General features: G+C 34.8%; 4 protein-coding genes across 8 annotated transcripts; 2 read left to right on the forward strand and 2 right to left on the reverse strand.

The window, feature by feature from the left end:
* Positions 1-343: 343 nt before the first annotated feature.
* LOC116030939 (arginine/serine-rich coiled-coil protein 2-like) lies at positions 344-5,183 on the forward strand. Of its 4 annotated transcripts, none has more exons than XM_031273310.1 (7): positions 344-447; positions 564-710; positions 2,808-3,572; positions 3,648-3,782; positions 4,118-4,212; positions 4,500-4,568; positions 4,678-5,183. In XM_031273310.1, exons 2-7 carry the CDS (start codon positions 578-580, stop codon positions 5,128-5,130), a joined length of 1,650 nt encoding a protein of 549 aa, XP_031129170.1. In that variant the 5' UTR covers positions 344-447; positions 564-577; the 3' UTR covers positions 5,131-5,183. The 4 variants fall into 4 exon arrangements, with proteins under 4 accessions (XP_031129170.1, XP_031129171.1, XP_031129169.1 ...); XM_031273311.1 differs by having other exon boundaries at positions 363-447; positions 541-710; XM_031273309.1 differs by lacking the exon at positions 344-447 and having other exon boundaries at positions 461-710.
* Positions 5,184-5,499: 316 nt separating this feature from the next.
* LOC116030694 (arginine/serine-rich coiled-coil protein 2-like) lies at positions 5,500-6,573 on the forward strand. 2 transcript variants are annotated; one of them, XM_031273008.1, is made up of 3 exons: positions 5,500-5,602; positions 5,890-5,958; positions 6,068-6,573. In XM_031273008.1, exons 1-3 carry the CDS (start codon positions 5,537-5,539, stop codon positions 6,518-6,520), a joined length of 588 nt encoding a protein of 195 aa, XP_031128868.1. In that variant the 5' UTR covers positions 5,500-5,536; the 3' UTR covers positions 6,521-6,573. The 2 variants fall into 2 exon arrangements, with proteins under 2 accessions (XP_031128868.1, XP_031128869.1); XM_031273009.1 differs by having other exon boundaries at positions 6,105-6,501.
* Positions 6,574-6,960: 387 nt separating this feature from the next.
* LOC116030547 (expansin-like A2) lies at positions 6,961-22,391 on the reverse strand. The gene is made up of 2 exons (XM_031272830.1): positions 22,383-22,391; positions 6,961-7,562 (listed from the first exon to the last, which is right to left on the reverse strand). Exon 2 carries the CDS (start codon positions 7,544-7,546, stop codon positions 7,091-7,093), a length of 456 nt encoding a protein of 151 aa, XP_031128690.1. The 5' UTR covers positions 7,547-7,562; positions 22,383-22,391; the 3' UTR covers positions 6,961-7,090.
* A 4,904-nt stretch (positions 22,392-27,295) lies between these two features.
* LOC116029510 (expansin-like A2) lies at positions 27,296-27,721 on the reverse strand. Its single transcript, XM_031271562.1, has one exon. It carries the CDS (start codon positions 27,719-27,721, stop codon positions 27,296-27,298), a length of 426 nt encoding a protein of 141 aa, XP_031127422.1.
* Positions 27,722-27,950: the final 229 nt, after the last annotated feature.

The raw sequence follows: 27,950 nt of genomic DNA on the forward strand, positions 1-27,950 counted from the left end.
AGTCGCCAATCGCCATCTCCGACAAACAAGGCGACCACTGGTCGCCATCTTCAGCAAAGAGGGTGACTAATTGGTCGCCTTCTCAGGCAAGCAAATGGTCACTTAGAAACCAATTGGTCGCCTTCTTCGCCGGAGAGGGCGACCAATGGTTATTGAAGACAATCGACGGGTTGCAAATTTTATTGGTAACCTAGTGGTTACTTGTAATTTGAATTTATTTGATTAATTTTAATAAATTGAAGTATTTAATTATACTTTTAAAAAATTTAGAGATCTAATTATATTTTGATATAAAGTTGAAGGGTATATTTCAACTTCTTTCCATATTTTAAATATTTCACTACTCATTTACCATTTTCAGCTTCTTTTCAAATCGGAAAACGAAACCCTAAACGGGAAGTCGGATACAGAGCCAAGGGAGAAAAACAAAAGCGAACAACTCAAAAGGTTCGTTCGGCTAATCCATTTTGATGAACCTCCGGATCATATGATATATACATTGCAAACATGTAAAACTTGGTTTTGAATGTTTAATTTTAGCTGTGGAATACTTGTGGATTCAGTTTTTGGCTATAACATGGACTCAAACGGACAAACATCCTCCGGTGATCAATTTGATGCTAAAGGTGCATTTCGTAGGCTGTCGACTGACACAACTAATCGAAAATATCGGCGCCGGTCTCCAGTTGGTGGCTCAGCATCCGCCGACGGTCAGTTCTCAGTAACATCTGTTTCAAAGATTTTGAATTTATGTTATTAGAAATATGATCGGCTTGTTTCTTCCATGGCTTGTTTTGGAAGCTATTACATTTTTGTTAACAATGTATGAACTGATTTGTCCTTGGTATGCTCTTGAAATTCTGTGATGAGGTGAGTGGTGAGTTGATCTTACTGGCCCATGGATTGGTGTTGTATCCTTTTTCAATGAATATTAGAGCTATGTTTTTGCTGGTAGGAACTCATCCTCTTCCAGTTTGACTTATTAGTTTCGTGTATCTATGTGTAAAGTATAGGCTGTTTAGTATGACGAAATGTAAAGACATATGAGAAGTTAGATAGTTATATAATTGGGGCCCTGAGAGAAATGTTTTTTTTTTCCCAGTGAATTGTGAATATGAGACCTCTTGAATGAAATTCATTTTCCACTTTATAATGTAATGAACCAGGTGCTATTGCATTTGTGTTGTGTATTTGTCACCTTGCATATTGGATGTCATTTTAGAGTTTAGATTTGATAGGGGGATGAATTATTTTTACTGCTGTAATTGGAATGGACTACTTTTCTTTTGACATATAATGCTTCAGCTATCACTAGGGTGGAGCTATTTGATCATATTTTTATGAGTTAATTTTAAAAATGGTCCCTCTACTGTAATGATTTGCCAAAATTGATCATCCACTTCTAATTGGATCAAATTAAGTCATTGACTATAATGGTTTTTTTGGTTCTTCATTGCTATATCCTTTGGAAGGTTGTCAAATTTGAAGACAAGTAATTTCACCAAAAAAACTCTCGATGTACTTGGTAGCACAGAATGAACTCAAGACACTAAATTTAATATTGAACAACTTTGGTGAGAGTGTGAGACATGTTGGAAATTCATCACTAGAACACCTTTTCACAGCCTCTGCCACCAGCTCAAATGCTGCAAGTTTGCTACCACTGCAAGAGGAAACCAGAAAAAGCTGTTTTCTCCATTTTTAAAAGTATCATTATTTTTTCTTCAAAAAAAAAAGTATTATTATTTTAAAAATTTTCTTCTGGATATCCAGGCAACACACCCTGAGTAATTTCACTGTAAAAGTTTCATGATAGGAGAATAGGAGCGACAGCCATAGCCATAGCCCTTGCTCTCTAAGTTCTCTTCTTTCTATTTCTCTAATTAAAAAATCCCATTGAATAAGTAGATTTGTTTATTGTTTGTTCAAAAATCACTATTCTTGGTGATAACTGATAGTTGTGCAATAATTTATAGTTTCTACTTTCTCCATTTTAACTCGGGCTCAGAGCAGGATTCTGCATGCAACCAAAAAGTTGTTTGCCTCTTTCTCTTTCTTAGGGGATTGCTCTGAAGCCAGTTGGTATGCTGAAAACTTTGATTTCTTGTCATTAATTGTCACCTTTGTCATCTTTGTCGTCTTTCTTCTCATCCATCTCCTCAATGACTCTCAGTTTCAGTGATCTGAGAGGGATGTGATGATGCATCGATTTGGGGATTTTGCTATCTTCCCCTTTTACTTCCATCATTGAGATTAGACTTTTACGTTAAGGTAATTTCAGTTTTCTCCAAATCACATGAAACAAGCTCCAATCTTTAACCTATCCAACCTCACATTCCCATCCGACTCATTCATGTACTGGAGTGGAACAACCACTACCACCTTAGGGAAAATCTATGGGCCTGGTGACGAAGGTTGTGCTGCCATGACAAGGAGGAAATTTAGAAAAGAGAGGTGTGCACTAGAAGAGAGAGGGGGAGAAGAATCAGCTACAAAGTCCTCCAATCCAGATCCAAACCACATTGTGTGAACTAAGAGAAAAACCTGGAAGGGCTTGTGAGCAGTGTCATCATCTCAGAGCTCAACATGGTAAAATTACTTATTAGGCCTAAAAAATGATGATCTATTGACAGAGATAGTAATGGAGAACCAAATTAGGTAAGATTTTCAAGGGCTTAATTTGGTTTGATTGAAAGTTGAGGATCAGTTTTGGAAAACCATTATAGTCAAGGGACCATTTTTTTTTGATTTATCATTAAATTCTTTTCTTTGTAGGTATCTTTTAATTATATGCATGTTGAGTGCAGGTAGTCCTGTCCGTAGTAGGAGTTCCAGTCCAATTCAAAGAAGGAAGAATCCTGAAAAAACTGTTGATGATCACAGAAAGCCAGATGATGAAAGGGATTCAGGTAGAGACTGGAGACAACAGGCCAGGAGCGGTGAGTCACGTAAACATTCTGATAAGCAATCTTCTAGAAGTTCTCATCGGCACCTTGAGCATGATGACTATTCAAGACCTGACAAGAATGAAGATAATGATGATAGATATTATTCAAAATCATCTTCTCATTCTCTCCGGGACTCTAGAGATAAACATTATTCAGATCATTCAAGGAGAGATAATGATCATCGTTCCAGAGACTATGCACGCCATGTTGACAGACACTACCGAGACAAGTATGATAATTTAGCATATAGAAGCAGGGACAAGGAAAGAGAAGCTTCATATCCTGAGAGTCGAAAGCACAAAAATAGAGATACTTTATCTGATAGAATTGGGTCTGGAAGGATGCATACTGCCCAGGAAAGGGGTAGGTATAAGGAGTACAGAGAAAATCAAGATGAGAAGACAGACCATAGGATGGATTTCGGAGACCATAAAAGATATGCTTATGAAGAGTCTAGGGGATGCCATGATGAGTCAATTTCAACTGATACTAGGGAATTGGGTGTTGAGAAGTATATCAAAGAGGACAAGAAGGGATTTGATGCTAGAAACAATTTGAAGGAACAGTACGCTAAGAGGTCCAAGTTTGATACTATTGATGGGGAGACAAACCTTGGAAAAGATGGTACTTGAATAAATTTATTTTTTCTTTTGGCCCCTCCTTGTTCCTTATGGTAATCATGCATCCTTTGTAAATTAGTTTTGAAGGCAACAACCTTCGCTGATGAAAAGCAGTCTTCAACTTCCAAGCATGATGAAGTCACTTTGGAGCAGGGAGTGAAAGACTCTGATATAGATGCTGCAAAAGTTGCTGCTATGAAGGCTGCTGAATTAGGTATACAATTGTTTCACACAGAGATTTTCATTATGTATCTTTTATTTTCCTAATATCAGTCTGTTACATCTTCTTTGCTTCAATGTTTCTTGATAATTGGCAACCAAATGGTGATGTATAATTGTTAGGCTAGTGTTCTAGTGCCCAGGTTTTCTTGTCCCTACTAAAGTTTGCATGCATATCTTAATGAAAGGATGAGTTTAAGTTGACCTCACCCTTCCAGGGGGCTCGATGCTTCATTGTTTCCTTCTAATATTTGTATGTGTTTTTTTTTTTTTTTTTTTTTTTTTTTTTTTTTTTTTTTATCCCATACCAATTATTGGGCAAAATTGCAGTTAATAGGAACCTTATTGGAACTGGTTACATGACTGCCGATCAGAAGAAGAAGCTGTTGTGGGGAAGTAAAAAGAACACTACCAATTCTGAAGAGGTGATTTTAGCCCCCTTCATCCTATTTCATTTTCCATTGATCTTTGGAAATCCTGCATGCTTGTTATATATATGGACATTACATAAATAATTGAATAGCATACATATGTGTGAAAAATTTTATGGGAGCTTCATGGTCAGCTTCCATCAAACAAACATTGCTGCTCAATTTGCCAAATTTGATATTGGCTAAATGGACTTTCGTTTTCATTTTTATCTTTCTAATGCTTTGCTTTATCCGCCATGTTCTGCTCTTCTGTATGATGTGTTCACTATCCAAATGTATAGTCTGCACACTGCTGGGATACTTCAACTTTTGGTGATTGTGAAAGACAAGAAAAGTTCAACAAACTCATGGTAATTTCCAATCCCTTTCTTAATTGTTTTGTTTATCAACACAGATTGTTCCATAAATCCTTATTTAGCTATCATCGTAATGTTTTCCAATGTACTAACACACTTTTAGAGTCTGAGGTTGCATTGGTACCTATGGCAAATTGTAGGGTGTGAAGGGCAATATGAAGATGGAGAACAAACCTGGAACCCAAGATGCAGAGAAGCAGAAGGAGCTGCAGATGGACTTGGAGAAGCAGTACACTGCTGGACTTCGTCGAAGAGATGGTCGTACTGTTGGATTAGGCCTCTAAGAATTTGTTTTGACCATCTTAGTATTCATATTACTGTAATGAACACATTGTGTACTATTTTGACAAGTATGATGTTTCATGCAGTGCTGGATAGAGGGATGTCTGATATATTAAGATTTCAGTGTCAAATTGATGGCACGACGGTAGGCTATGTTTCTTTCCCATTTGTTATTTGTGGGCTCATTTCATCTACCGCTATGGGCTCGGTTTGCATGGTTTTGTGCAGACATGAATCGAGTACACACTATTCGCAGTTGCCATCTTCCTTCTAATGCTCCCAAGAGAATGGGGAATATTGGTAAAAATAAAGGGTAATTTCAACCAAGTTTGGCTTTTTATTGATTTAGTAATCACAAATCACAATAATATCCTCCAGTTAACTAGGAACAACGTAGATTGGTTTATCACCTCGTAGTCGTTTGCCATTTAAGATCACAATGCGAGGTTTATGTACGTTAGTGCACATATCACACCTTGGCAAATTATTCTGAGGATTCGGGTCCACCTTGCACGACAAAAGGTTCAAAATACACAATTTACATATTAAATGTTCACTATTTATATACTGTGATGTGTCCNTTTTTTTTTTTTTTTTTTTTTTTTTTTTTTTTTTTTTATATCCCATACCAATTATTGGGCAAAATTGCAGTTAATAGGAACCTTATTGGAACTGGTTACATGACTGCCGATCAGAAGAAGAAGCTGTTGTGGGGAAGTAAAAAGAACACTACCAATTCTGAAGAGGTGATTTTAGCCCCCTTCATCCTATTTCATTTTCCATTGATCTTTGGAAATCCTGCATGCTTGTTATATATATGGACATTACATAAATAATTGAATAGCATACATATGTGTGAAAAATTTTATGGGAGCTTCATGGTCAGCTTCCATCAAACAAACATTGCTGCTCAATTTGCCAAATTTGATATTGGCTAAATGGACTTTCGTTTTCATTTTTATCTTTCTAATGCTTTGCTTTATCCGCCATGTTCTGCTCTTCTGTATGATGTGTTCACTATCCAAATGTATAGTCTGCACACTGCTGGGATACTTCAACTTTTGGTGATTGTGAAAGACAAGAAAAGTTCAACAAACTCATGGTAATTTCCAATCCCTTTCTTAATTGTTTTGTTTATCAACACAGATTGTTCCATAAATCCTTATTTAGCTATCATCGTAATGTTTTCCAATGTACTAACACACTTTTAGAGTCTGAGGTTGCATTGGTACCTATGGCAAATTGTAGGGTGTGAAGGGCAATATGAAGATGGAGAACAAACCTGGAACCCAAGATGCAGAGAAGCAGAAGGAGCTGCAGATGGACTTGGAGAAGCAGTACACTGCTGGACTTCGTCGAAGAGATGGTCGTACTGTTGGATTAGGCCTCTAAGAATTTGTTTTGACCATCTTAGTATTCATATTACTGTAATGAACACATTGTGTACTATTTTGACAAGTATGATGTTTCATGCAGTGCTGGATAGAGGGATGTCTGATATATTAAGATTTCAGTGTCAAATTGATGGCACGACGGTAGGCTATGTTTCTTTCCCATTTGTTATTTGTGGGCTCATTTCATCTACCGCTATGGGCTCGGTTTGCATGGTTTTGTGCAGACATGAATCGAGTACACACTATTCGCAGTTGCCATCTTCCTTCTAATGCTCCCAAGAGAATGGGGAATATTGGTAAAAATAAAGGGTAATTTCAACCAAGTTTGGCTTTTTATTGATTTAGTAATCACAAATCACAATAATATCCTCCAGTTAACTAGGAACAACGTAGATTGGTTTATCACCTCGTAGTCGTTTGCCATTTAAGATCACAATGCGAGGTTTATGTACGTTAGTGCACATATCACACCTTGGCAAATTATTCTGAGGATTCGGGTCCACCTTGCACGACAAAAGGTTCAAAATACACAATTTACATATTAAATGTTCACTATTTATATACTGTGATGTGTCCACTTGTGAACATTTGGTATGTAAATTGTGATGTGTCCATTTGTAAGGTGGACCTGGGTCCATGATGTAACTGTTGTCAAAGCTTCTAAGTAATGATTTGGTTTTCATCCACCAAAAAAAGGAGGGAAAATTTGGCATAAGAGTCACATTATCACTAGGAATTGAAGTATATTACAATTTCAAGGTATACATCATCTATCACTCTTACTTCTTCAATTCTATAGTACTATTTATTAAAGCAAAACCAAAAACTGCATGGTGCACATCACAATTCAAAGGAATAGTCGGTCTCCATGGCAATGTCAATGTCAGTAATACAAAGTTCAGTATCATAAACCTCTCCACTTTTCCAATCCTCCGGCATCACCTTACTAGCCCAATACCACTTGCCGTCGAACCCCGCCGTGACCACCACCCGAAACTGCAGCGCCCCGCTTGGAACTCTATTCGTCTCCCAAATTGCAGGCCCGCTTTCTCCCTCATTCTTCCGGCTCATGAAATTCCAGTTCAGAGACCCAACCTGTGCTACATCCACAGCAACGATTTCTGTTCGGTCGCCTAGGTTCAAGAACTGGATTGCTAGATAACTCGGCGAATCACTTGATTCTTCAACGCGGATTGCCAAATTCTTGGCGTCGTGATCAGAAGCATCGGAAAAAGCTGTAGTGAAGGTTGAATGGACGAGGAGAAGCAGCAAGTAGGAGATGACAGCAGCAGCCATGATTAACTGAAGTAAACTGATCGATAATGGTTTGTTCAGAGAGAGATGTATGAACTTGGAGAAGAATAGAAGATTGTAGTGGGAGGGAATATATATATATAGACAGCGTACCACTGATCCGGGCGGTCGTTAATTGACGCCTTTTACGTTGCATCGCGTTGCTTAAAGTAGTGCTTTATTTTAGTAGTTAGTAGGAAGATCTCTGAATAGAAATAAGGGAAAAAAATTGAATTCTATTACTCCGTATATGTTTTCTTTTTAATTTTTTTGGCCCCAGCCACAGGGTCACGGGCCACCGTTTTAATTGCTAATAGGAAAAGACGGAAGGTGTAGGAAATTTTGACTTTTAAACATTCAACGTTTGCTTCTTTTTCAATTCTTTTTGCGTAAATAGGGGGAAAAACAGAGAGTTCTTTTTCAATTCTTTTTGCGTAAGTAGGGGGGAAAAGAACAGAGATCAAAGATACAAATTGTTAATTTATCTTCGAAATGCTGAGTCACTGAGTGAGTAAAATATAATTTTTATATTTTTATTATACTTAAATGGTCATATATTCGATTTTTACTTATGGTCATATATTCAATTTTTACTTACATCAAATTAGTTAAGATTTTGGTTGTAAATTTTTTACTCAAAAAAAAAAAATTAAATCTTAAAATTGTCATTCCTTAACGAGCTGTATTCAAATATGGAATACATAATAATTGATCAAGTTTGAATATTTATACGGAGTATTGTATTTTGAATTTAAGAAAAGTGAAACTTAAATGATAAATAATATGTGATACTATATTTAGACATAATGGTGGTACGATGTTAACCAATTTATATGACACATGAGGTATGGGTAATTGGGTATTCAAACTAAGCCCTAACATAAAAAAAAATAAAAAAATTGAGATGAATTAGAATTTTACTAAAATTAACAATAATTGAATTAAATATTGGTGAAGAGGACTCAATTGGATTGTGGGGATGGATGAAATACACACGCCAATCCTGGTTCAATGGTAGTATCAGCCTTGTGGAAAGCTGCAATTGTTCGGCTCTATAGCACAGAGCATGTTAAACCAGTTGTGTATTGATTGCACAGAAGGCACTACATTTGAAGTTCCCTCACTGAGCATGAAATAAATTTATGACAGATCTATCAAAACAAGCAGAAGAACATGAGGTGAGGGGATAATCATACCAACAATTTCAGGCAACCTATTCTAAGCTTTTTGGTTTGGTTAGACATAGAGATCTGAAGGCATGCAACATATTACTAGATGCGGAATTGAATCCCAGATTTCTGACTTTAGACTTGCTAGAATTGTAAGCGAAGATGATGTCCTAGCAAAAACAAGAATGCGAGTAATCGGGACATAGTAAGTTCAATTAGGCATCAAAACATCAATGCATCTTGCACTAATAAATTAGAAACTTAAGTTGAAGCTGATGTTTAGATTCAGTAGTGACTACATGTCGACCAAGTACGCTTTTAATAACAACTTTTCGGGAGAAAATTTTGATGTTTTCAATCTTGCTACTAGAACTCATTAGTGAAAGAAAGAGCAAGACATTTCATCATTTAGAAAATCACCATAATCTTCTAGACCATATAAGAATATAAGATTTTCAACATCATATTCTACTAACCCAGATATTAGTTTGATTATGTTGTAGGCATGGCTATTGTGGAATGGTGGTGAACCCCCAAAACTAATGGACCATTTTCTGAAAGAAATTTGATTGAAGCATCTGGTACAAATAAGTATGAAGCTTTGAAAATGCAAACATGACATTTGGCACTCTTGAAACTACATGAAGCTTCTTTCAGTTACTCCGTATTCTACCCCTCTATTGCTTCCAACTTAATCACTCTCACAGACTCCCACCCTGTAGAATGGACACTCGTTGTAAAATGTTATTTTTTCAACTATAGTATTTAAATGATTTTCCAAAACAAACTTAAGATTTCTCCTTAAGTCATTCAAATAAAACAATATTAGAGATCTAGTTTAAGGGTGTAAATACACATATATTTATGAAGTGCACCTGTATAATTTTCCATGCATTATGCATAACAAATTTCCTTAATATTTTCTGTGGCTTTCATTCTACATGGTGGGTTGATCCGAAACGAATCGCCATCAATTCGTATAGCTCTACTCTCCCCACTTGGTTGAAGTGGAGGTATATATTGTCCTTAAGCAGCCCTATTTTATTTAATTATTTAAACTAAACACCAAGGGTAACAAACATTCAAGTTTGGGAAGGCAGTTGAGTAAAAAAAAAAAAAAACCAAAAAGGTCAGTAGTTCATGTAAACCAATTATAGTATAAAACAGAGATTTGCAGTTTTTCAAGATATCCTTAGTTTGCTAGTTTCATAGGGTCATGCATCAATATTCTTCCTTCAATACCATATTCACTGTAATTCCCAAGACCAGAGCTACTCCACATCATTCATAAATTTCCACCAGCATATACCATGAAGCACATTTCTAGATGGCCAATTAAAAACTAAAAAGAATACTAAATAAATTATGAAAATACAGAACAAAACTAAAAATAAGTAAAAAGAACTTTAAAGAATAATGAATAAAGAAAGAGAGAGAATGCATCCCAGAAAGAACTTTAGAAACTGAAAAAGAATACTTGAAAATGCTGAAAATCATTTTATTAAAAACTAAAACAAATACTTGAAAACATTAAAAAATTATTTTAAAACAAAAAATAATACTTGAAAAAGCTAAATATCAATTATTATTTGAAAACCCTAAAAAATCATATTAAAAACTCAAAAGAGTAATTAAAAACACTGAAGAACAATTTTTTAAAATACCATAGAAAAAATAACACTTCAAAACAATTAATCATTTTAAAAACTAAAAATAACATCAGAATATGCTAAAAACCATTTCAAAAAACTAAAAAAGAATACTTGAAAACACACAAATCATTTTTAAAAAAAACTAAAATGAATACTTCAAAAAGCTGAAAATCATTTTTAAAAAAATTAAAAAGGTAAATAAGCCAAACATGTAAGGGAAAAGAATACATGAAAATGCTGAAAATCATTTTAAAAATAAAGAACTCAAAAATCTAAGAAAAACAAGATTAAGAATGTAATTATTTTTTTTTATAAAAATTAACTCTAATCATTTTAAAAATAACAAAGGGAAAAGAACTCAAAAATCTAAGAAAAACAAGATTAAGAATGTAAATATTTTTTTAACTCTAAAAAGCATTTAAAAAACTAAAATGAATGCTTGAAAACTTGAAGAAAACATAAAATAAAATAACTCAAACAGAACTTTTGAGAAATATAAATACCTGATTATTATAAAATAAACTTTGAAAATACACAACAAAACAATAAAAAGATTGATATAATCAAAGAGAGAATTTTCAGAAACAAGAAAGAATACTTAATCTGGAAATTATTTTAATAACTAAAAAAATACTTAACTGAAAATCATTTTTAAAATTAAAAAGAACAATAACAAGCTGAAAATCATTTCAAAAACTAAAAACCACCAAAAATCATACACAATCCACCACCTTATTTACTGCAGTGTGTCGAAATATCTCAATATATCAAAAAACAAATAGAACAAATAATCATCAAAGAACCCAAAGCCCCATCAAGAAGAATCAATATGATCTTACCTTAAGTTACAAAATGTGCCAAAATAACTCATTTTACTACATTAAAAACAACTGGAACAATTAATGATCAAAGCACACATGACTGGAGAAGAATCCATAACAATTCACCTTATATTAAAGCACAATTCATCAAAATAAAACACTTCAATATATAAAATATGAAACACTTCACACAAGCCCCAACCAAAAAGAATCAATAACAAATTCACCTTCAACCCAATTCACTATATTTTAGAACGGAGGAACTCCAATAGCCAAAAATAATTACTACGAATTTAACCAAAAACCCTTAAATCAATACTGCCACAGAGACAAAACCCATACACAAAAAGAAATACAATTGAATTTACCAACACAAAACCCATACACAAAAAGATATACAATTGAATTTACCTACAATTAAAGATAAACTGAAGAAAAGAGAACCCTGAATTTACAAGACTGATAACCCCTTCAACAGGGTCTTTGCAGACATTTACAAGAAAAGGCCGACCAAGCAAGAAAACCCTAGGGGTTTTTGTAGAGATCTACAAGAAAATCATAGATCTTTGTATAAAAAAGTAAACAAATTAGAATGTAAAACTATATAATAGTTCATCAAGAAACTAAAAAGAGGAGAGGGGGCAGTAATGGATTTACCTCAAAGTTGGTTTTGCAGAAAAGGTGGCTTGGGATGGCAGATGAGATTTTAGCGACAGGGTAGAGAGACGGAAAAGTAAAGGAGGTCTTCTTGTCAGGGTAGAGAGAGAGACGGAAAAGTAAAGGAGGTCTTCTTGTCAGGGTGGAGAGACGGAAAAGTAAAGGAGGTCTTCTTGTCAGGGCAGATGAGATTTTAGTGACAGGGCGGAGAGAAGAAAAGAACGGAAAAGTAAAGGAGGTCTTCTTGTCGTCGTCTTTGAAAGGGCAGATGAGATTTTAGCGAAAAAGAACGGAAAAGTAAAGGAGGTCTTCTTGTCGTCGTCTTTGAAAGGGCAGATGGAGGTCTTCTGTCGTCGTCTTTGAAAGGGCAGATGGAGGTCTTCTTGTCGTCGTCGTCGACAGGGCGGAGAGAAGAAAAGAACGGAAAAGTAAAGGAGGTCTTCTTGTCGTCGTCTTTGAAAGGGCAGATGAGATTTTAGCCATAGGGCGGAGAGAAGAAAAGAACGGAAGTAAAGGAGGTCTTCTTGTCGTCGTCTTTGAGATTTTAGCGACAGGGCAGAGAGAAGAAAAGAACGGAAATGTAAAGGAGGTCTTCTTGTCGTCGTCTTTGAAAGAGTGGGTATCCAAGAGAGTATCTAAAAAAAAAAATTACTGTAGAGCCTTTCCTTACCGACTCCGCGAATGCAAGAGCCCATTTGGCTGGCTCGCTGGCTCACTGCCCATCAACGGATGGGCATATGTTATGACTAACTTGGAGCCTTGAGGCTCCTTTTATAGAAGCCTCAAGGCTCCNTAGAGAGACGGAAAAGTAAAGGAGGTCTTCTTGTCAGGGTAGAGAGAGAGACGGAAAAGTAAAGGAGGTCTTCTTGTCAGGGTGGAGAGACGGAAAAGTAAAGGAGGTCTTCTTGTCAGGGCAGATGAGATTTTAGTGACAGGGCGGAGAGAAGAAAAGAACGGAAAAGTAAAGGAGGTCTTCTTGTCGTCGTCTTTGAAAGGGCAGATGAGATTTTAGCGAAAAAGAACGGAAAAGTAAAGGAGGTCTTCTTGTCGTCGTCTTTGAAAGGGCAGATGGAGGTCTTCTGTCGTCGTCTTTGAAAGGGCAGATGGAGGTCTTCTTGTCGTCGTCGTCGACAGGGCGGAGAGAAGAAAAGAACGGAAAAGTAAAGGAGGTCTTCTTGTCGTCGTCTTTGAAAGGGCAGATGAGATTTTAGCCATAGGGCGGAGAGAAGAAAAGAACGGAAGTAAAGGAGGTCTTCTTGTCGTCGTCTTTGAGATTTTAGCGACAGGGCAGAGAGAAGAAAAGAACGGAAATGTAAAGGAGGTCTTCTTGTCGTCGTCTTTGAAAGAGTGGGTATCCAAGAGAGTATCTAAAAAAAAAAATTACTGTAGAGCCTTTCCTTACCGACTCCGCGAATGCAAGAGCCCATTTGGCTGGCTCGCTGGCTCACTGCCCATCAACGGATGGGCATATGTTATGACTAACTTGGAGCCTTGAGGCTCCTTTTATAGAAGCCTCAAGGCTCCCATGCCACTTTTCCCACCGATGTGGGAAAAGTGGCAAAACTAAGGGGAGCCGCGGCTCACCTTATGGTTTTTCTTTTTCTTTTTTTTTTTTCTTTTATTTCTTTTATTAAATTAAACAATTAAATAAAATAATAATAATAATAATTAACGATCAATAATGAATTGAAAAGTGGTCTGATTAGTACAAATAATAGTTTAAATATATGAAAAACGTTTTAGGCACCCAGTAACTTGCCGATATAATTGAAATAGGAAAAAATGATCATCAGATTATTAATTAGTACAAGAACTATATAAGCAATACTACAGATTATTAATTAATTAGTTGGGTACTTGAGAAAATGGGAAAGAAACCAAAAACAATTTCGATATACAAGTTTGAATATTAATATATACGGAGTATTGTATTTTAATTTAAGAAAAGTAAGACCTAAATGAGAAATGATATGTGATGCTATTTTTAGACATAATTAACTTGTGGTGGTACGGTGTTAACCAATTTATATGACAAATCATACATGTTGAGTGAAATATGTAGTAAAAATATTTTACTTAAACAATATATGGGAGATTGTAATCAATTGATTGTGCAACACAGATTATTAATTAGTTATATATTTGAGGAAATGGGAAAGAAATCAAATACAATTTCAACATATATAATAATCACAACTACTATACCAATATACTATAATACAAATTCTACATGAAATGGAAATTAAAATAAAATATGGCTATATGCATATGCATGCATGCATGGTATCGCCACCTTCAATTCCTTGGTACGTTCACAGTTCTCCAATAGTGTCCATGATTGAAGTGTCTGTGATATGAAGTCCAGTATCATAAATCTCTCCATTTCTCCAATCCTCCGGCATTACCTTACTAGCCAAGTACCACTTCCCCTCCAGCCCCGCCGTAACCACCACACGGAACTGCAGCGGCCCGCTTGGAACACTGTTCGTTTCCCAAATTGCCTCGGTTTTCCGGTTCATAAAGTTCCAATTCGGCGACCCAACCTGTGCCACGTCCACGGCAACGATTTCTGTTTGGGCGCCCAGGTTCAAGAACCGGATTGCTAGATAAGTTGGGGACTCGCTTGATTCCTCAACGCGGATAGCCAGATTCCCGGTGTTGTGGCCGGGATCGCCATCGGAGAAGACAGAAGAGGATGAAACGACCAAGAAGAAGAATAGCAGAAAGTAGGAGATAACAGCCATATATGGTATCTTAATCAGGGAAAATCGAGATGATATGATTGAGAAGATGAGGGCAGAGAGTATGTAGGCATATATATATATAATTGCAAAGGATTTGAATTGAAACGGCGGTTGAAATAAACATAACTGCTTGTTGAAAGTTAACTGAAGATAAGGATAATGTTAGTTACGTTCCACTTGTATACTACTTCAGTCTTCAAAGTTGCAGTAAGACTTATTTTCATTTTTTTATTCAATTGCTAAACCAGAATAGATGAATGAGAATAAGAAATTAATCACAAGCATCTAATACATTTTGAATCTACACTGCACGCACCTAAATACGTACTATATTTCATCTTGTCAGCTTTGCTCTCTCATCATGTCACAACACAGTTTAGACACAAGTCATGAAAAACTGACTTGCAAATTTGAGCTATGGAAGGGAGACAGAGATCTCAACATATATTCATCATCTCTATCTCTTAGCAATCATTGTTACCATCCATCATATCATATCATATAAATGGGTTTTCCCCATAATTTAGTGTTCTTTTTCGGATCATCTGTAAGATAGACTCAGATCTGTAGCATCTTCTTTGAATGTTTTTGCTGGCATCATGATCAGTCTTTCCACCATGAACAGCTGATAATTGTTGTCGATCGATCGATCAGTGGATCCAAAATGCATGCATGCATGCTGCTGTAATTTGATGAATACACCAGCTTGTACCTGCAGATTAGAGTGTAACTTAACGCATGTAGAAAAGAAAAGTCGGGTCAGGCTGCGCTATGGATGCCGACTTTGGAGCTTCCTTCTACTAACAGCACAAAGCTTAGCCAAACTACAAATGAATGAAAAGCTGAGGTTTGGTAGAATCACTTGCCTCACGGCCAGGCCGGGGTGAAAAGAAGCCCGGTGTTCTCTCATTAGTCCGCCCAGCCAGGAGGGACCCATTTAGCAATTCTGCAAATTAAAGAATGAACTAACTCTCATCTGGTTGTGTATCTCTATCCAAATTAAATGAAGATTTAAGCTTCGTTCAACCCCAAACCTATCCTTCCTAGTACTGATCTTATCGATCACCTCGACGCACATGAATAGCATCATAGTCACCAAGGAAAGGAGTGCTCTGATCTTCAGAAAAAAAGGAAAAGAAGCATTACCAATGAGAAATGCATACCTTTTCTCAGTTCTCACAGTGAAGATAAATATAATGGACACTCATGAATTATAATCATGATCAAATATGTACTAAACCCATATATATTTGGTCAAAATACCTATGATCTAATAATAGAATAAATAATTATCAATATAGAGGCAATTCAGTATGGTTCATTAAATTTCCCTATAAATATAAAATATGTTACTCCGTATCTGTTTATGTGAATTCATAGTTGCTTCTTGTTTTTCTTCTATCTGGTGCATTTTCAATTGTTAGTAATATAGTTTAAATAGTAACCCTTTATCTTCAGTGGATGAAAATATGCAAGTATACAACTATGCAATGATCAGAAGTTGTGCAACAGCGCATATTCTTGGAAGAGACACAGCATAATATGCTATTTATAGAAGTGCTAAAAATTTTAATTAAGGCACAGTTTATGAGGTTTATGCATCTCAAGGCTTATACCTATCCTTAAGTACGGTAAGGCACCAAATCGAAGTAATTAAAAAGAAAAAGAACCAAGGAAGCATGTGATCAAAACTTTGTCAGTGACAGGTAAAAAACAAAGTTTAAAAATGCACCATAAACCCATACATGGAGTTTGATGAAGCTCTAAGCCCTTTCCTCTTCACCACTTCTTTCTCTTAGTATAGGATAGGAAAATATTCTTTCTCTTAGTATGGCAATAATGGACCATAAACCCATACAATTAAATAGGCTTAAATAGCCTCATTTGAAAGCCAAAGAGAGAGGAATTATAACCCCTGATCTGTTACAAGTTTTATTCCATTACCTATCAAATGGAATTTTAATTGTTCAGATTACTTAATACATGGACCACAATAATATTAGAATAAAATATTCTAACATTCTCCCACTTGGACCATGTGTATTATTGATGGACTAGGATAACTTTAATTCGCGAAATATCCCAAAACATCAAAGAACTTTTACTTAAATCAAAGTCAGCTAGATCATGGCGGTCGCACGTTATTTGAACAACATGTTCCCTTCCATGCATCATAGGTCAACTTTAATTTCAATACTGACAACCATATGTGCAAACAGAGATATAACATTAATTGAATTCAACCAAGTCAATATAGCATAAAACTGAAAACAAAATTACAATGATAACAAGGCTCTATCTAAAATTCTCATACTCTCCACATGACAGGAGAATACCTTAGGTGCTAAACCTTTGGTCAAAGGATCAGCAACCATAAGTTCAATTTTGATATGCCGAATTGACACTCTCTGTTTCTGTACTTCTTCTTTAACTGACAAATATTTTAATTCCATATACTTAGCACCTTTAGAGTATTTGTCATTCTTAGAGAAGAACACTGCTGCGGAGTTGTCACAATAAAGTCTCAAAGGCCTAGAAATATTGTCGACTACTCTAAGCGCGAGATCAAATTCTGTAGCCACAATCCATGATTTGTGGCTTCAAAGCATGCCACAAATTCTGCCTCCATAGTGGAAATAGCGATGATTGACTGCTTCGCACTTTTCCAAGAAACTGCTCCTCCAGCTAATAGAAACAAATAACCAAATGTAGATTTTCTCGTATCTACATATCCAGCATAGTCTGAATCAGAATAGCCAATCACTTCAAGTGGATCTGACTTCCTATACGTAAGCATGTAATCTTTTGTGCCTTGTAAATATCTTCAACTTTCTTTGCAGCCTTCCAGTGCTCTATGCCAGGATTACTCTGATATCGACCCAACATTCCAACAGCAAAGCTGATGTCTGGCCGAGTACAAGTCTGTAAATATCCCAAACACCCAACCACTGTTGCATAAGGTATGCTTTCCATTTGTTTGTTCTCAATTTCATTTCTGGGACATTGAGCTAAACTAAATTTGTCCCCTTTCTGCATCGGAACCACTCCCGAAGAGCATTTATCCATCTTAAATCTTTCCAAGACCTTGTTAATGTATCCTTTCTGAGACAATCCTAATAATCCTTGTGATCTATCTCGGAATATTTCTGTTCCAATCACATAGGATGCCTCACCCATATCCTTCATTTCAAAGGTTTTAGAAAGAAATACTTTAACATCACGCAACATGGCCTTATCATTTGCAGCAAGTAGAATGTCATCAACATATAAAACTAAAATAGCAAACTTACTCCCACTAACTTTCATGTATATACACCGATCAACAGTATTTTCCACAAAACCATAAGATGTAACAATACTGTCAAATTTAATGTACCACTGTCGGGAAGCTTGCTTAAGTCCATATATTGACTTTTCTAATTTACACACCTACTGTTCCTTTCCTGTGGTCAAAAACCCTTCTGGTTGGTCCATATATACTTCTTCCTCTAAATCACCATTTAGAAAGGCGGTCTTAACATCCATTTGGTGAAGCTCCAAATCGTAATGAGCTACCAATGCCAAAACAATCCTTAACGAGTCCTTCTTAGAAACTGGGGAAAATGTCTCGTTGTAGTCGATGCCACTTTTCTGAGTATAACCTTTGGCAACAAGTCTAGCTTTATACCTTTCGACATTAACTTTAGAGTCGCGTTTGGTCTTAAAGACCTAATTTGCACCCGACTCTTCTTGAATTTTCAGGTAATTCTACAAGGTTCCAAACTTTGTTGACTTCCATAGATTTTAACTCATCTTTCATGGCATCTAACCATCTTTCAGAACTGTTACTTTCAATGGCTTGTTTGAAGGAAACCGGATCCTTATCAAGACTCAAATCATTATCTTGTTCAGCAAAATATATCACGTAGTCATTAGAAATGGCAGGTCTCCTTTCCCTTGTAGACCGTCTTAATGTCATTTCTTCTCGTGGTTCATTGATTTCTTGCTAAATTGTGATTGATTCATTTTCATTGGTCACAATGTCCTCATGTGGGTTTAGGACATTCTCATGTCGTTCCGGTGCACCAGAAGATGGCAATGTAATAACCGGAACTACATCTTGAAAAGAATTTTCATGTGAAGAGGTTTCAGCATGAATTTCTCGAATGTCTACCTTGTGTGGTTCTATGCTCCCACTATTTTGACCATTTTCAATGAATCGAGCATTTCCAGTCTCTACAATTCTCATACTATGGTTAGGACAATAAAACCTGTACCCTTTAGATCTTTCTGGATAGCCAATGAAAAAACCACTGACTGTCCTTGGGTCAAGTTTATTCTCACGTGGATTATACAACCTTACTTCCGCTTGGCAACCCCATACATGAAGATGCCTTAAACTCGGTTTCTTCCCTGTCCATAGTTCATAAGGTGTCTTATGAACTGCTTTACTTGGAACCCAATTTAATAAATATGTAGCGGTCCTTAACACATACATCCACAGTGAAGAAGGTAAGGTACAATTACTTACCATGCTTATAACCATATCCATAAGCGTACGATTTCGCCTTTCAGCCACACCGTTTTGTTGCGGTGTTCCGGGCATTGTATACTGTGCACAAATGCCCCTACTTTCGAGGAATTTAGCAAAAGGCCCTGGAAATTGTCCTCTTTCGTCAGACATACCATAATACTCACCCCCTCGGTCTGACCTCACAATTTTGACTTTTCTATCTAACTGCCTATCAACCTCATTAATGAATACCTCTAAAGTGTTCACAGACTAAGATTTATCATATAGTAGATATATGTAACCATATCGTGAATAGTCATCTATAAAGATAATGAAGTACCTTTCGCCGCCCCAAGAAGGAACATCGAAAGGTCCACAGATATCGGTGTTAATTATTTCAAGCAGCTCACTACTCCTTGTGGCAGGTTTCTTGGTTATGTGATCTGTTTGTTTTCCCTTAATACAATCCACACACACATCCCAATCACTAAAATCCAAGGCAGGTAGGATTTCAGATTTCTCCAACCTTACTAACCTTTCCTTGGATATGTGTCCCAGGCGTTTATGCCACAAGTAAGCAGAGTTTTACTTTAATGCACTACGTTTGACTCCTATACTACTCTCAACTTGAAATAAAGATTCAGCAAAATTTACATCAAGATTAAAACGATAAAGAGAATCAATCAAAGTACCAAAACCATAACATTTATTGTCCTTACATAAATGAAAAGTACGATTCTCGAATTTGATGTAAAATCACAACATATCCAACCTACTCTAACTGAAACAAGATTTCTAGCACATTCAGGGACATAGAGACAATTTTTTAGATCCAAATGATATCCAGTATCTAGGATCAATCTATACGTCCATATTCCCTCAATTCGTGTCTTCATCCTATTTCCCATAAACAAGAATTTATCAGTTCTTCTTGTGGGTTGGATCGAACTGAATCCCCTTCTGTTCAAACCAAGCCTTTCTCTTCGGACAATCTTTCTTCAAATGCCCCATTTTAATCTCGTTTCCTCTTGAACCAGCAAATGTTTAGTTTCTTTAAAACTCCATTTTTCTTTAAGAGTATTGTAGTCCACATGGAACTGTCCAAACTCTGCTGGTGGAAGTGAGTTAATGACTAGATGAACTAGCCATGATTCAGGCAACTCCATCCCCATCCCCTTTAATTTTGCTGCAATATTGACCATTTGGTCGCAGTGATCATGGATTGGCACAGACCAATCAAACTTCATAGAAGTTAATTCTGTCATCAGGTTCCCTGCAATTGACTTATCTGCAATCTCAGACATTGATAACTCTTTCACTTTTGCCAGAAATTCAGATGCAATATCAACATTTGGCATCATCGGCTTCATATTTTCTGCCATGGTAATCTTCATGAGGTTTAAACACATTTTATTGGACCTCATCCATTTTTCATGGTATTCGTTCTCTTCTTGCGAGCTTTTGTCCGTGAGGCCGCAGGTTCCTTTGTGTTTAAGGAAAGATCTAGTCCAGTTAAGCCCAAGTAAAATTGGACTTGTTCATACCAGTCTTGATAATTGAGGCCATTGAACCTCACAATAGCATTCATTGAAGCCGAGAATTGAGCAAAAGCTGAAGTTTCACATTTAAACCTTAATGCTTTTATGCTAGGTATTTAAACAATTCAGACTTACATTTATGTATGATAGAAACTTGAATAGATGCCAACAATACATAAAATAAAACAATAATAATAATAACCAAGCACTAGTCAAATAAGCAAGTCATTTTTGGATAAACAAAGCTATTTGACAAAGCACTAAAATTATATTCTTTAAGTATTATAAATTATTTGCAATGATTTACCTTTGGGCAATCTCATAGCAATGTAATTTATCATAATTGTAATTGTCATCAAAGGCATCTCAATGATTTGGGCAAATAAATTCTATTTTATTAGTATCTATCACCATCTAGCTAGGTCACTTTGGTGACTAACAAGCTAAAAGAAATATGCATCCTTAATAAATAAAATAGAATTTTATTGCCATAAGAAATATTCATTCAATCCAAAACATTATATAACAAGGTCACTTTGGTGACTCTCAAGATCCGTAATAGACTAAAACACTATTTAAGTAAGCAAATATTTAATTTATTTTAATCTAATTGTTACTTAGACAGGCTACTTTGGTTACTAACAGGGCTCTTTACAACAATAGATAAAATAAGATAATAAAATAATAAAATAATAATAATGATTTGAGAACCATAACAATCTAACAAATCTTTTCTTCTCAAACCAACATTCATAATAATAATAATAATAATAATATTATTATTATTATTATTATTATAAAATATAATTTTTTTTATAGGCTAGGGCTCTAGCCGAATGGGCTAGAGCCCATCTTTGCCAAAGAGCATTCTCCAGCCTTGCGCTGGAGAAGCAGCAGCCAAAAGCTGCTTTCCTTCTCCAGCTGCAAGGCTGGAGAAGATGAACGGTTACCGACGGCCGGTGTCACCGGCCGTCTAGCCGATGACGGGACAAAACAATTCTCTTCTAATCCTTAATCCGTCAAAAAAAAAAATATTATAACTTTAATATATGTATATGACCATAAATCCATAATATACATATATGATAACAATACAAAATTTAACGCATATATATTCACAAATTTCGTATAAAAAATGGTAAATCATTATACCTAACCTTGCTCGTGATACCAAATGTAAGACTATTATAAAAGGCATTGAATGATTTAACCAATACTCTCATAGAAAGCGTAAACTACTAACCTGATGATTCCATGGAGTTTGATGAAGCTCTGAGCCCTTTCCTCTTCACCACTTCTTTCTCTTAGTATTTTGCAGAACCCTTTTTCTCTCTGGTCTTTTACGTTAAGTTTTCCCAAGTGATAGGATAGGAAAATATTCTTGGCCCTTATATATTGCCTGCTCAACATAAACTAACATTTCAATATTTAATATTGAAATTATGGCAATAGTGGGCCATAAACCCATACAATTAAATAGGCTTACATAGTCTCATTTGAAAGCCAAAGAGAGAGGAATTATAACCCCCGATCTGTTACAAGTTTTATTCCTTTACCTATCAAAATGGAATTTTAATTGTTCAGATCACTTAATACATGGACCACAGAATAGAATATTCTAACAGGAGATGATAGCAGCAGCCATGATTAACTGAAGTATACTGATCGATAATGAGAGAGAGATGTATGAACGTGAAGAAGATTGTAGTGGCCGGGAGGGAATATATATATATATATATATATATATATATATATAGACAACGTACCACTGATCCGGCCGGTCATTAATTTACGCCTTTTGCGTTGCATCGCGTCGCTTAAAGTAGTGCTTTATTAGTAGTTAGTAGGAAGATCTCTGAATAGAAATAAGGAAAAAAAATGAATTCTATTACTCCGTATATGTTTTTTTTTAAAATTTTAATTTTTTTTGGCCCCAGCCACAGGGTCACGGGCCACCGTTTTAATTGCTAATAGAAAAGACGGAAGGTGTACGAAATTTTTTTTATTCAACGTTTGCTTCTTTTTCAATTCTTTTTGCGTAAGGGGAAAAAACAGAGAGTTCTTTTTCAATTCTTTTTGCGTAAGGAGGCTAAAAAAACAGAGATGAAAAATACAGTGTTAATAGATGAAAAATACAGTGTTAATTTATTTTCGGAATGTTGAGTCACTGAGTGAGTAGAATATAATTTTTATTTTGAGTTAATTCTAATTTTGGTCCTAGAATTATAGGTGACAATTCACTTTTAATCCCTTTTTATCAAAACATTCACTTTTGATCCTAATATTATTATGGCATGACCATTTTTGATCCTCTATCAACAAAATAGTTTAAATTTCGTTAAATACAACGACATTTTGATCTTCAATTATGAATTGTTTCAAAAAATAAACATAATAATAAACATAACAAATATAGTGGGTCAACATACTTTGAATTTAACGAAATTTCAACAATTTTGTTGACAAAGGACCAAAACTGGTCATACCACAATAATTCTAGAACTAAAAGTGGATGTTTTGATAAAAAAAAAAGACTAAAAATGGAATGACACATATAAATCTAGGACCAAAAATAAAATTAACTCTTCTTATTTTTATTATACTTAAATGGTCATATATTCGATTTTTGTTTATGCTCATATATTCAATATTTACTTACATCATATTAGTTAAGATTGTGTTTGTAAATTTTCTACTCACAACAAAAAAAATTATTAAATCTTAAAATTGTCATTACTTAACGAGCCGTATTCAAATATGGAATACATAATAATTGATCAAATTTGAATATTTATACGGAGTATTGTATTTTAAATTTAAGAAAAGTAAAACCTAAATGAGAAATGATATGTGATGCTATTTTTAGACATAATTAATTTGTGGTGATATGACACACATGTTGGGTAAAATATTTAGTAAAAATGTTTGACTTAAATCACATTTAAAAAAAAAAAACCCCTACATAACTAATTATTTTTTTTGAGATACCTACATAACTAATTATTAAGATTTTAATTAATTGTTTGTATAATTTTCGACAACAATTATAAACTTTGGTAGTAAAAAAAAAAAAAAGATTAGTTTAAGTTGGCACTCCCCAAACTGTGGTATAAAATTCTTGGTAATATAGCACTAACACAGAGCATGTTAAACGATGTTGCATTGATATTTGGTTGCACAGAAGGCACTACATTTGAAGTTCCCTCACTGAGCATGAAATAAATTTGACAGATATCTATCAAAACAAGCATAACCATACCAACAATTTCAGGGATACTTATTCTAAGGTTAGCACATAGAATATAAAAGGATAAGAGGTAAAATTTGTTACTCCCTTACAGTATGTAAATATTTTGCTACTAGCCTGAAGCAAAAGTCCTATTTGGACTCCTAATTCGTGAAATGACTTTACTATGGTATTAAGAGAAAATCATCTTTTAAAATTATAATTTCTATTATTTTTTTTCAAATCTTGTTTTACATGAACTAAAATTGATAAAGACCTTATTTTCTTTGGAAAGTGTTATTTCTACAACAAACAATTTCTCTTTTGCTAATTTTATTGGAGAGAGTGAATTTGGATCGATTTACAAGGTACTGAACTTGCACAAAACTTTGCTCATTAGTCATTGTTAGAAATAAAAAATTATTACACACATGCTTGGGTTAGGCCTCAAAACATTAATGCATTTTGCACTAATAAATTAGAAACTTAAGTTGGAGGCTTGGAGCTAATGTTTGGATGCAGTGGCTACATGTCACCCGAGTGCGCTATTAATAGCAACTTTTTGAAAAAATCTAATGTTTTCAGTCTTGGAGTGATTTTACTAGCATTAGTGAAAGAAAGAACATGACATTTCAATATTTCATCATTTAGGCCATCACCCATAATCTCCTAGGCCATGTAAGAAATTATGATTTTCAACATCATATGTTACTAACTAGTTATTCTTGAGACTGATTGTTTAAACTTTTGCTTAGCTTTTCATTCTCGCACTCTAGACTTTTCGTATGTTGGTTCTATTATCAAGCAATGTCCTAGGGACATTGGCAACTTATCTGTTCGCCATGTCAAGCAGTCAACGAATCATGTGGCTCATGTTCTTGCAAGGGCAACTGGTTCTGTGTCTGTCCGGGGTTCTTGGGCTTTAAACCCTCCCGATTGTATTACTGCTTTTCTTAATTCTTAATGGTAGTATTCCTCTCTTGATTTCAAAAAAAAAAAAAAAAAAAAAAAAAACTAGTTAAAATAGATTAGTACTTAGTTTGGTCATGTTGTAAGCATGGCTATTGTGGAATGGTGGTGAACCTCTAAAACTAATGGATAATTTTATGACAGAAACTCGTGTGAAATCTCAAGTAAGATGTATTCATGTTGCATGTCATAGTGTTTCAAAACTACCAGAAGATAAACCAATAATGGCATAAGCATATTTCCTTGTTTGTAGAAGATGCTTCAATCAAATTTCTTTCTATGAAGAAGCCTGGCTCTCTAGGATTAGGTAAAACAATATGACATTTAGCACTCTAGAAGCTAGATGAAAACAACATAACTCCTTAGGTGGGTACATAATCAATTCGGACATTGAGATTATAATTATTGCATCGCTCAATATAGTGGAACTTTTTTTAGTTAGTGTGATCTCTATTCTGACCCCTATTATTGCTTCCAACTTAATCACTCCCACAGTCCCACTCCTAAATTACTCTCACCCTATGGTATGGACACTTATAGTAAAAATGTTATCTTTTGAACTATAGTATTTCAATGATTTTTCAAACCAGACTTACCGTGCACCTATATAATTTGCCATGCATTATGCATAACGAATTTCCTTCTCTAAATATGTGGCTTTCAATTTACATATTGGGTTGATCCGAAGCTCTCTCTGTCATCAATTCGTCTAGCTCTACTCTAACGGTCATGCATCAATATTCTTCTTTCAATACCATATTCGCAGTAATTACTAAAGACTAGAGCTACTCCACATCATTCATAAATTTCCACCATCATATACAATGAAGCACAACTGAAAAAACGCTAAAAATAACTCAAAAAGAAATCTGAGAAACACAAGTACAAAATTGTAAAATAAATTATGAAATTACACAACAAAACTAATTTAAGTAAAAAGAACTTTAAAGAACAATGAATAAAAAAAGAGAAAGCATTCATCAAAGAAAAAACTTTAAAAAGTGAAAAGAATACTTGAAATCACTGGAAATTATTTTAAAAACTAAAAAAAATATACTTGAAAACGTTAAAAACTATTTTAAAAATAAGAAATAATACTTGAAAATGCTAAAAAATATTATTATTTGAAAACACTAAAAAATCATTTAAAAACTTAAAAGAATAATTAAAAACACTTTAAACCATTTTAAAAATACCATAGGGAAAATAACATCTCATAAACTAAAACTAACACTTTAATATACTAAAAATCATTTCAAAAAACTAACAAAGAGTACTTGCATTTTTTAAAAAAAATTAAAATGAATACTTCAAAAAGCTGAAAATCATTTTAAAAATAAAAAACGGTAATAAGCCAAAAATGCAAGGAAATACCAAATACTAATGTAAATATTGAAAAAAATAACTGTGAAAATCATTTTAAAAACTAAACAAAATACTTGAAAACACTAAAAATCATTTAATATTAAAAGAATACTTGAAAACGATGAAAATCATTTTAAAAATAACAAAGAGAAAAGAACTCAAAAAATGCAAGAGAAACAAGATTAAGAATATAAACATTAAAAAAAAAAAATTTAACTCTGAAAAGCATTTAAGAAACTGAAATGAACACTCAAAAAACTTGAAAACATAAAATAACTCAAAAAGAACTTTAAGAAAAATAAATACCTAATTATAAAATAAACTTAAAATAGGTAAAGAAAGAAGGTTTAGGAGAAGGGACCTGAAGTGAAAAAGCCGCCAACGTCGTCGCATGTGAAAGTGTTTGAAAATTTTTATAACTGTGAGGCCTAGCCGTATCCGGCTCCGCAGATGCAGGAGCCAGTTTGGCTTGCTCGCCCATCAACGGATGGGACTTTATGCTGAACTGGCCCATGCCACTTTTCCCACATCAAAACTAAGGGGATTATGTTTTTTTTTTTTCTTTTCTTTTCTTTTTGTTATTTTTTTTTTGTTTTTTAAAAAAATTATTTTATTAGATGGAATTGAAATAGGAAAAAATGATCATCAGATGAGTACAATTAATAGTACCTAAACATTATTAATTAATTAGTTATGTACTTCAAAAAATAGGAAAGAAATCAAATACAAATTCAACATACAAGTATGAATATTAATTTATACAGTGTATTGTATTTAGACATAATAAATTTGTGGTGGTATGGTGTTAACCAATTTATATGACAAATTTTACATGTTGAGTGAAATATGTAGTAAAAATGTTTTACTTAAACAATATAATGAAGATTGTAATCAATTGATTGTGCAACACAGGTTATTAATTAGTTATATATTTGAGGAAATGGGAAAGAAATCAAATACAATTCCAACATACATAATAATCACTACTACTATATATCTGCATCTTTACTATACCAATATACTATAATACAATTTCTACATGAAATGCAAATTAAAATAAAACATGGTTATACGCATGCATGCATGCTTGTTATCGCCACCTTCAATTCCTTGGTACGTTCACAGTTCTCCAGCAGTGTCCATGATTGAAGTGTCTGTGATATGAAGGCCAGTATCGTAAATCTCTCCATTTCTCCAATCCTCCGGCATTACCTTACTAGCCAAGTACCACTTCCCCTCCAGCCCCGCCGTAACCACCACACGGAACTGCAGCGGCCCGCTTGGAACACTGTTCGTTTCCCAAATTGCCTCGTTTTTCCGGTTCATAAAGTTCCAGTTCGGCGACCCGACCTGTGTCACATCGACGGCAACGATTTCTGTTTGGGCGCCCAGGTTCAAGAATCGAATTGCTAGATAAGTTGGGGACTCGCTTGATTCCTCAACGCGGATCGCCAGATTCCCGGGTTTGTGACCGGGATCGCCATCGGAGAAGACAGAAGAGGATGAAACCAAGAAGAATAGCAGAAAGTAGGAGATAACAGCCATGGTGACAAGCCTGGGAAAATTGAGATGTTATGATTCAGAAGATGAGTGCAGAGAGTAGGCGAAGGGAACATATATATATATATATATATATATATATATAATTGCGAAGGATTTGAATTGAAACGGCGGTTGAAATAAACATAACTACTTTGCTTTACGTTGCGGCGCGTCGGTTGAAAGTTAACTGGAACAATAGCGGGTAGGGCGGTTTTTTTTTTTTTTTTTTTTG

This window comes from Ipomoea triloba, chromosome 9 (genome assembly GCF_003576645.1).
Source record: "Ipomoea triloba cultivar NCNSP0323 chromosome 9, ASM357664v1".
NCBI lineage: Eukaryota > Viridiplantae > Streptophyta > Magnoliopsida > Solanales > Convolvulaceae > Ipomoea > Ipomoea triloba.

What these genes read in the sequence shown, in the direction of transcription:
- LOC116030939 (XM_031273309.1), top strand. Translation starts at nt 527, where the DNA reads ATGTTTAATTTTAGCTGTGGAATACTTGTGGATTCAGTTTTTGGCTAT. An exon ending in ACACTACCAATTCTGAAGAG is followed by an intron (nt 4,213 to 4,499) that starts GTGATTTTAGCC and finishes CCAAATGTATAG; the next exon opens with TCTGCACACTGCTGGGATAC. An exon ending in AAAAGTTCAACAAACTCATG is followed by an intron (nt 4,569 to 4,677) that starts GTAATTTCCAAT and finishes ACACACTTTTAG; the next exon opens with AGTCTGAGGTTGCATTGGTA.
- LOC116030694 (XM_031273008.1), top strand. Translation starts at nt 5,537, where the DNA reads ATGACTGCCGATCAGAAGAAGAAGCTGTTGTGGGGAAGTAAAAAGAAC. An exon ending in ACACTACCAATTCTGAAGAG is followed by an intron (nt 5,603 to 5,889) that starts GTGATTTTAGCC and finishes CCAAATGTATAG; the next exon opens with TCTGCACACTGCTGGGATAC. An exon ending in AAAAGTTCAACAAACTCATG is followed by an intron (nt 5,959 to 6,067) that starts GTAATTTCCAAT and finishes ACACACTTTTAG; the next exon opens with AGTCTGAGGTTGCATTGGTA.
- LOC116030547 (XM_031272830.1), bottom strand. Translation starts at nt 7,546, where the DNA reads ATGGCTGCTGCTGTCATCTCCTACTTGCTGCTTCTCCTCGTCCATTCA.
- LOC116029510 (XM_031271562.1), bottom strand. Translation starts at nt 27,721, where the DNA reads ATGGCTGTTATCTCCTACTTTCTGCTATTCTTCTTGGTTTCATCCTCT.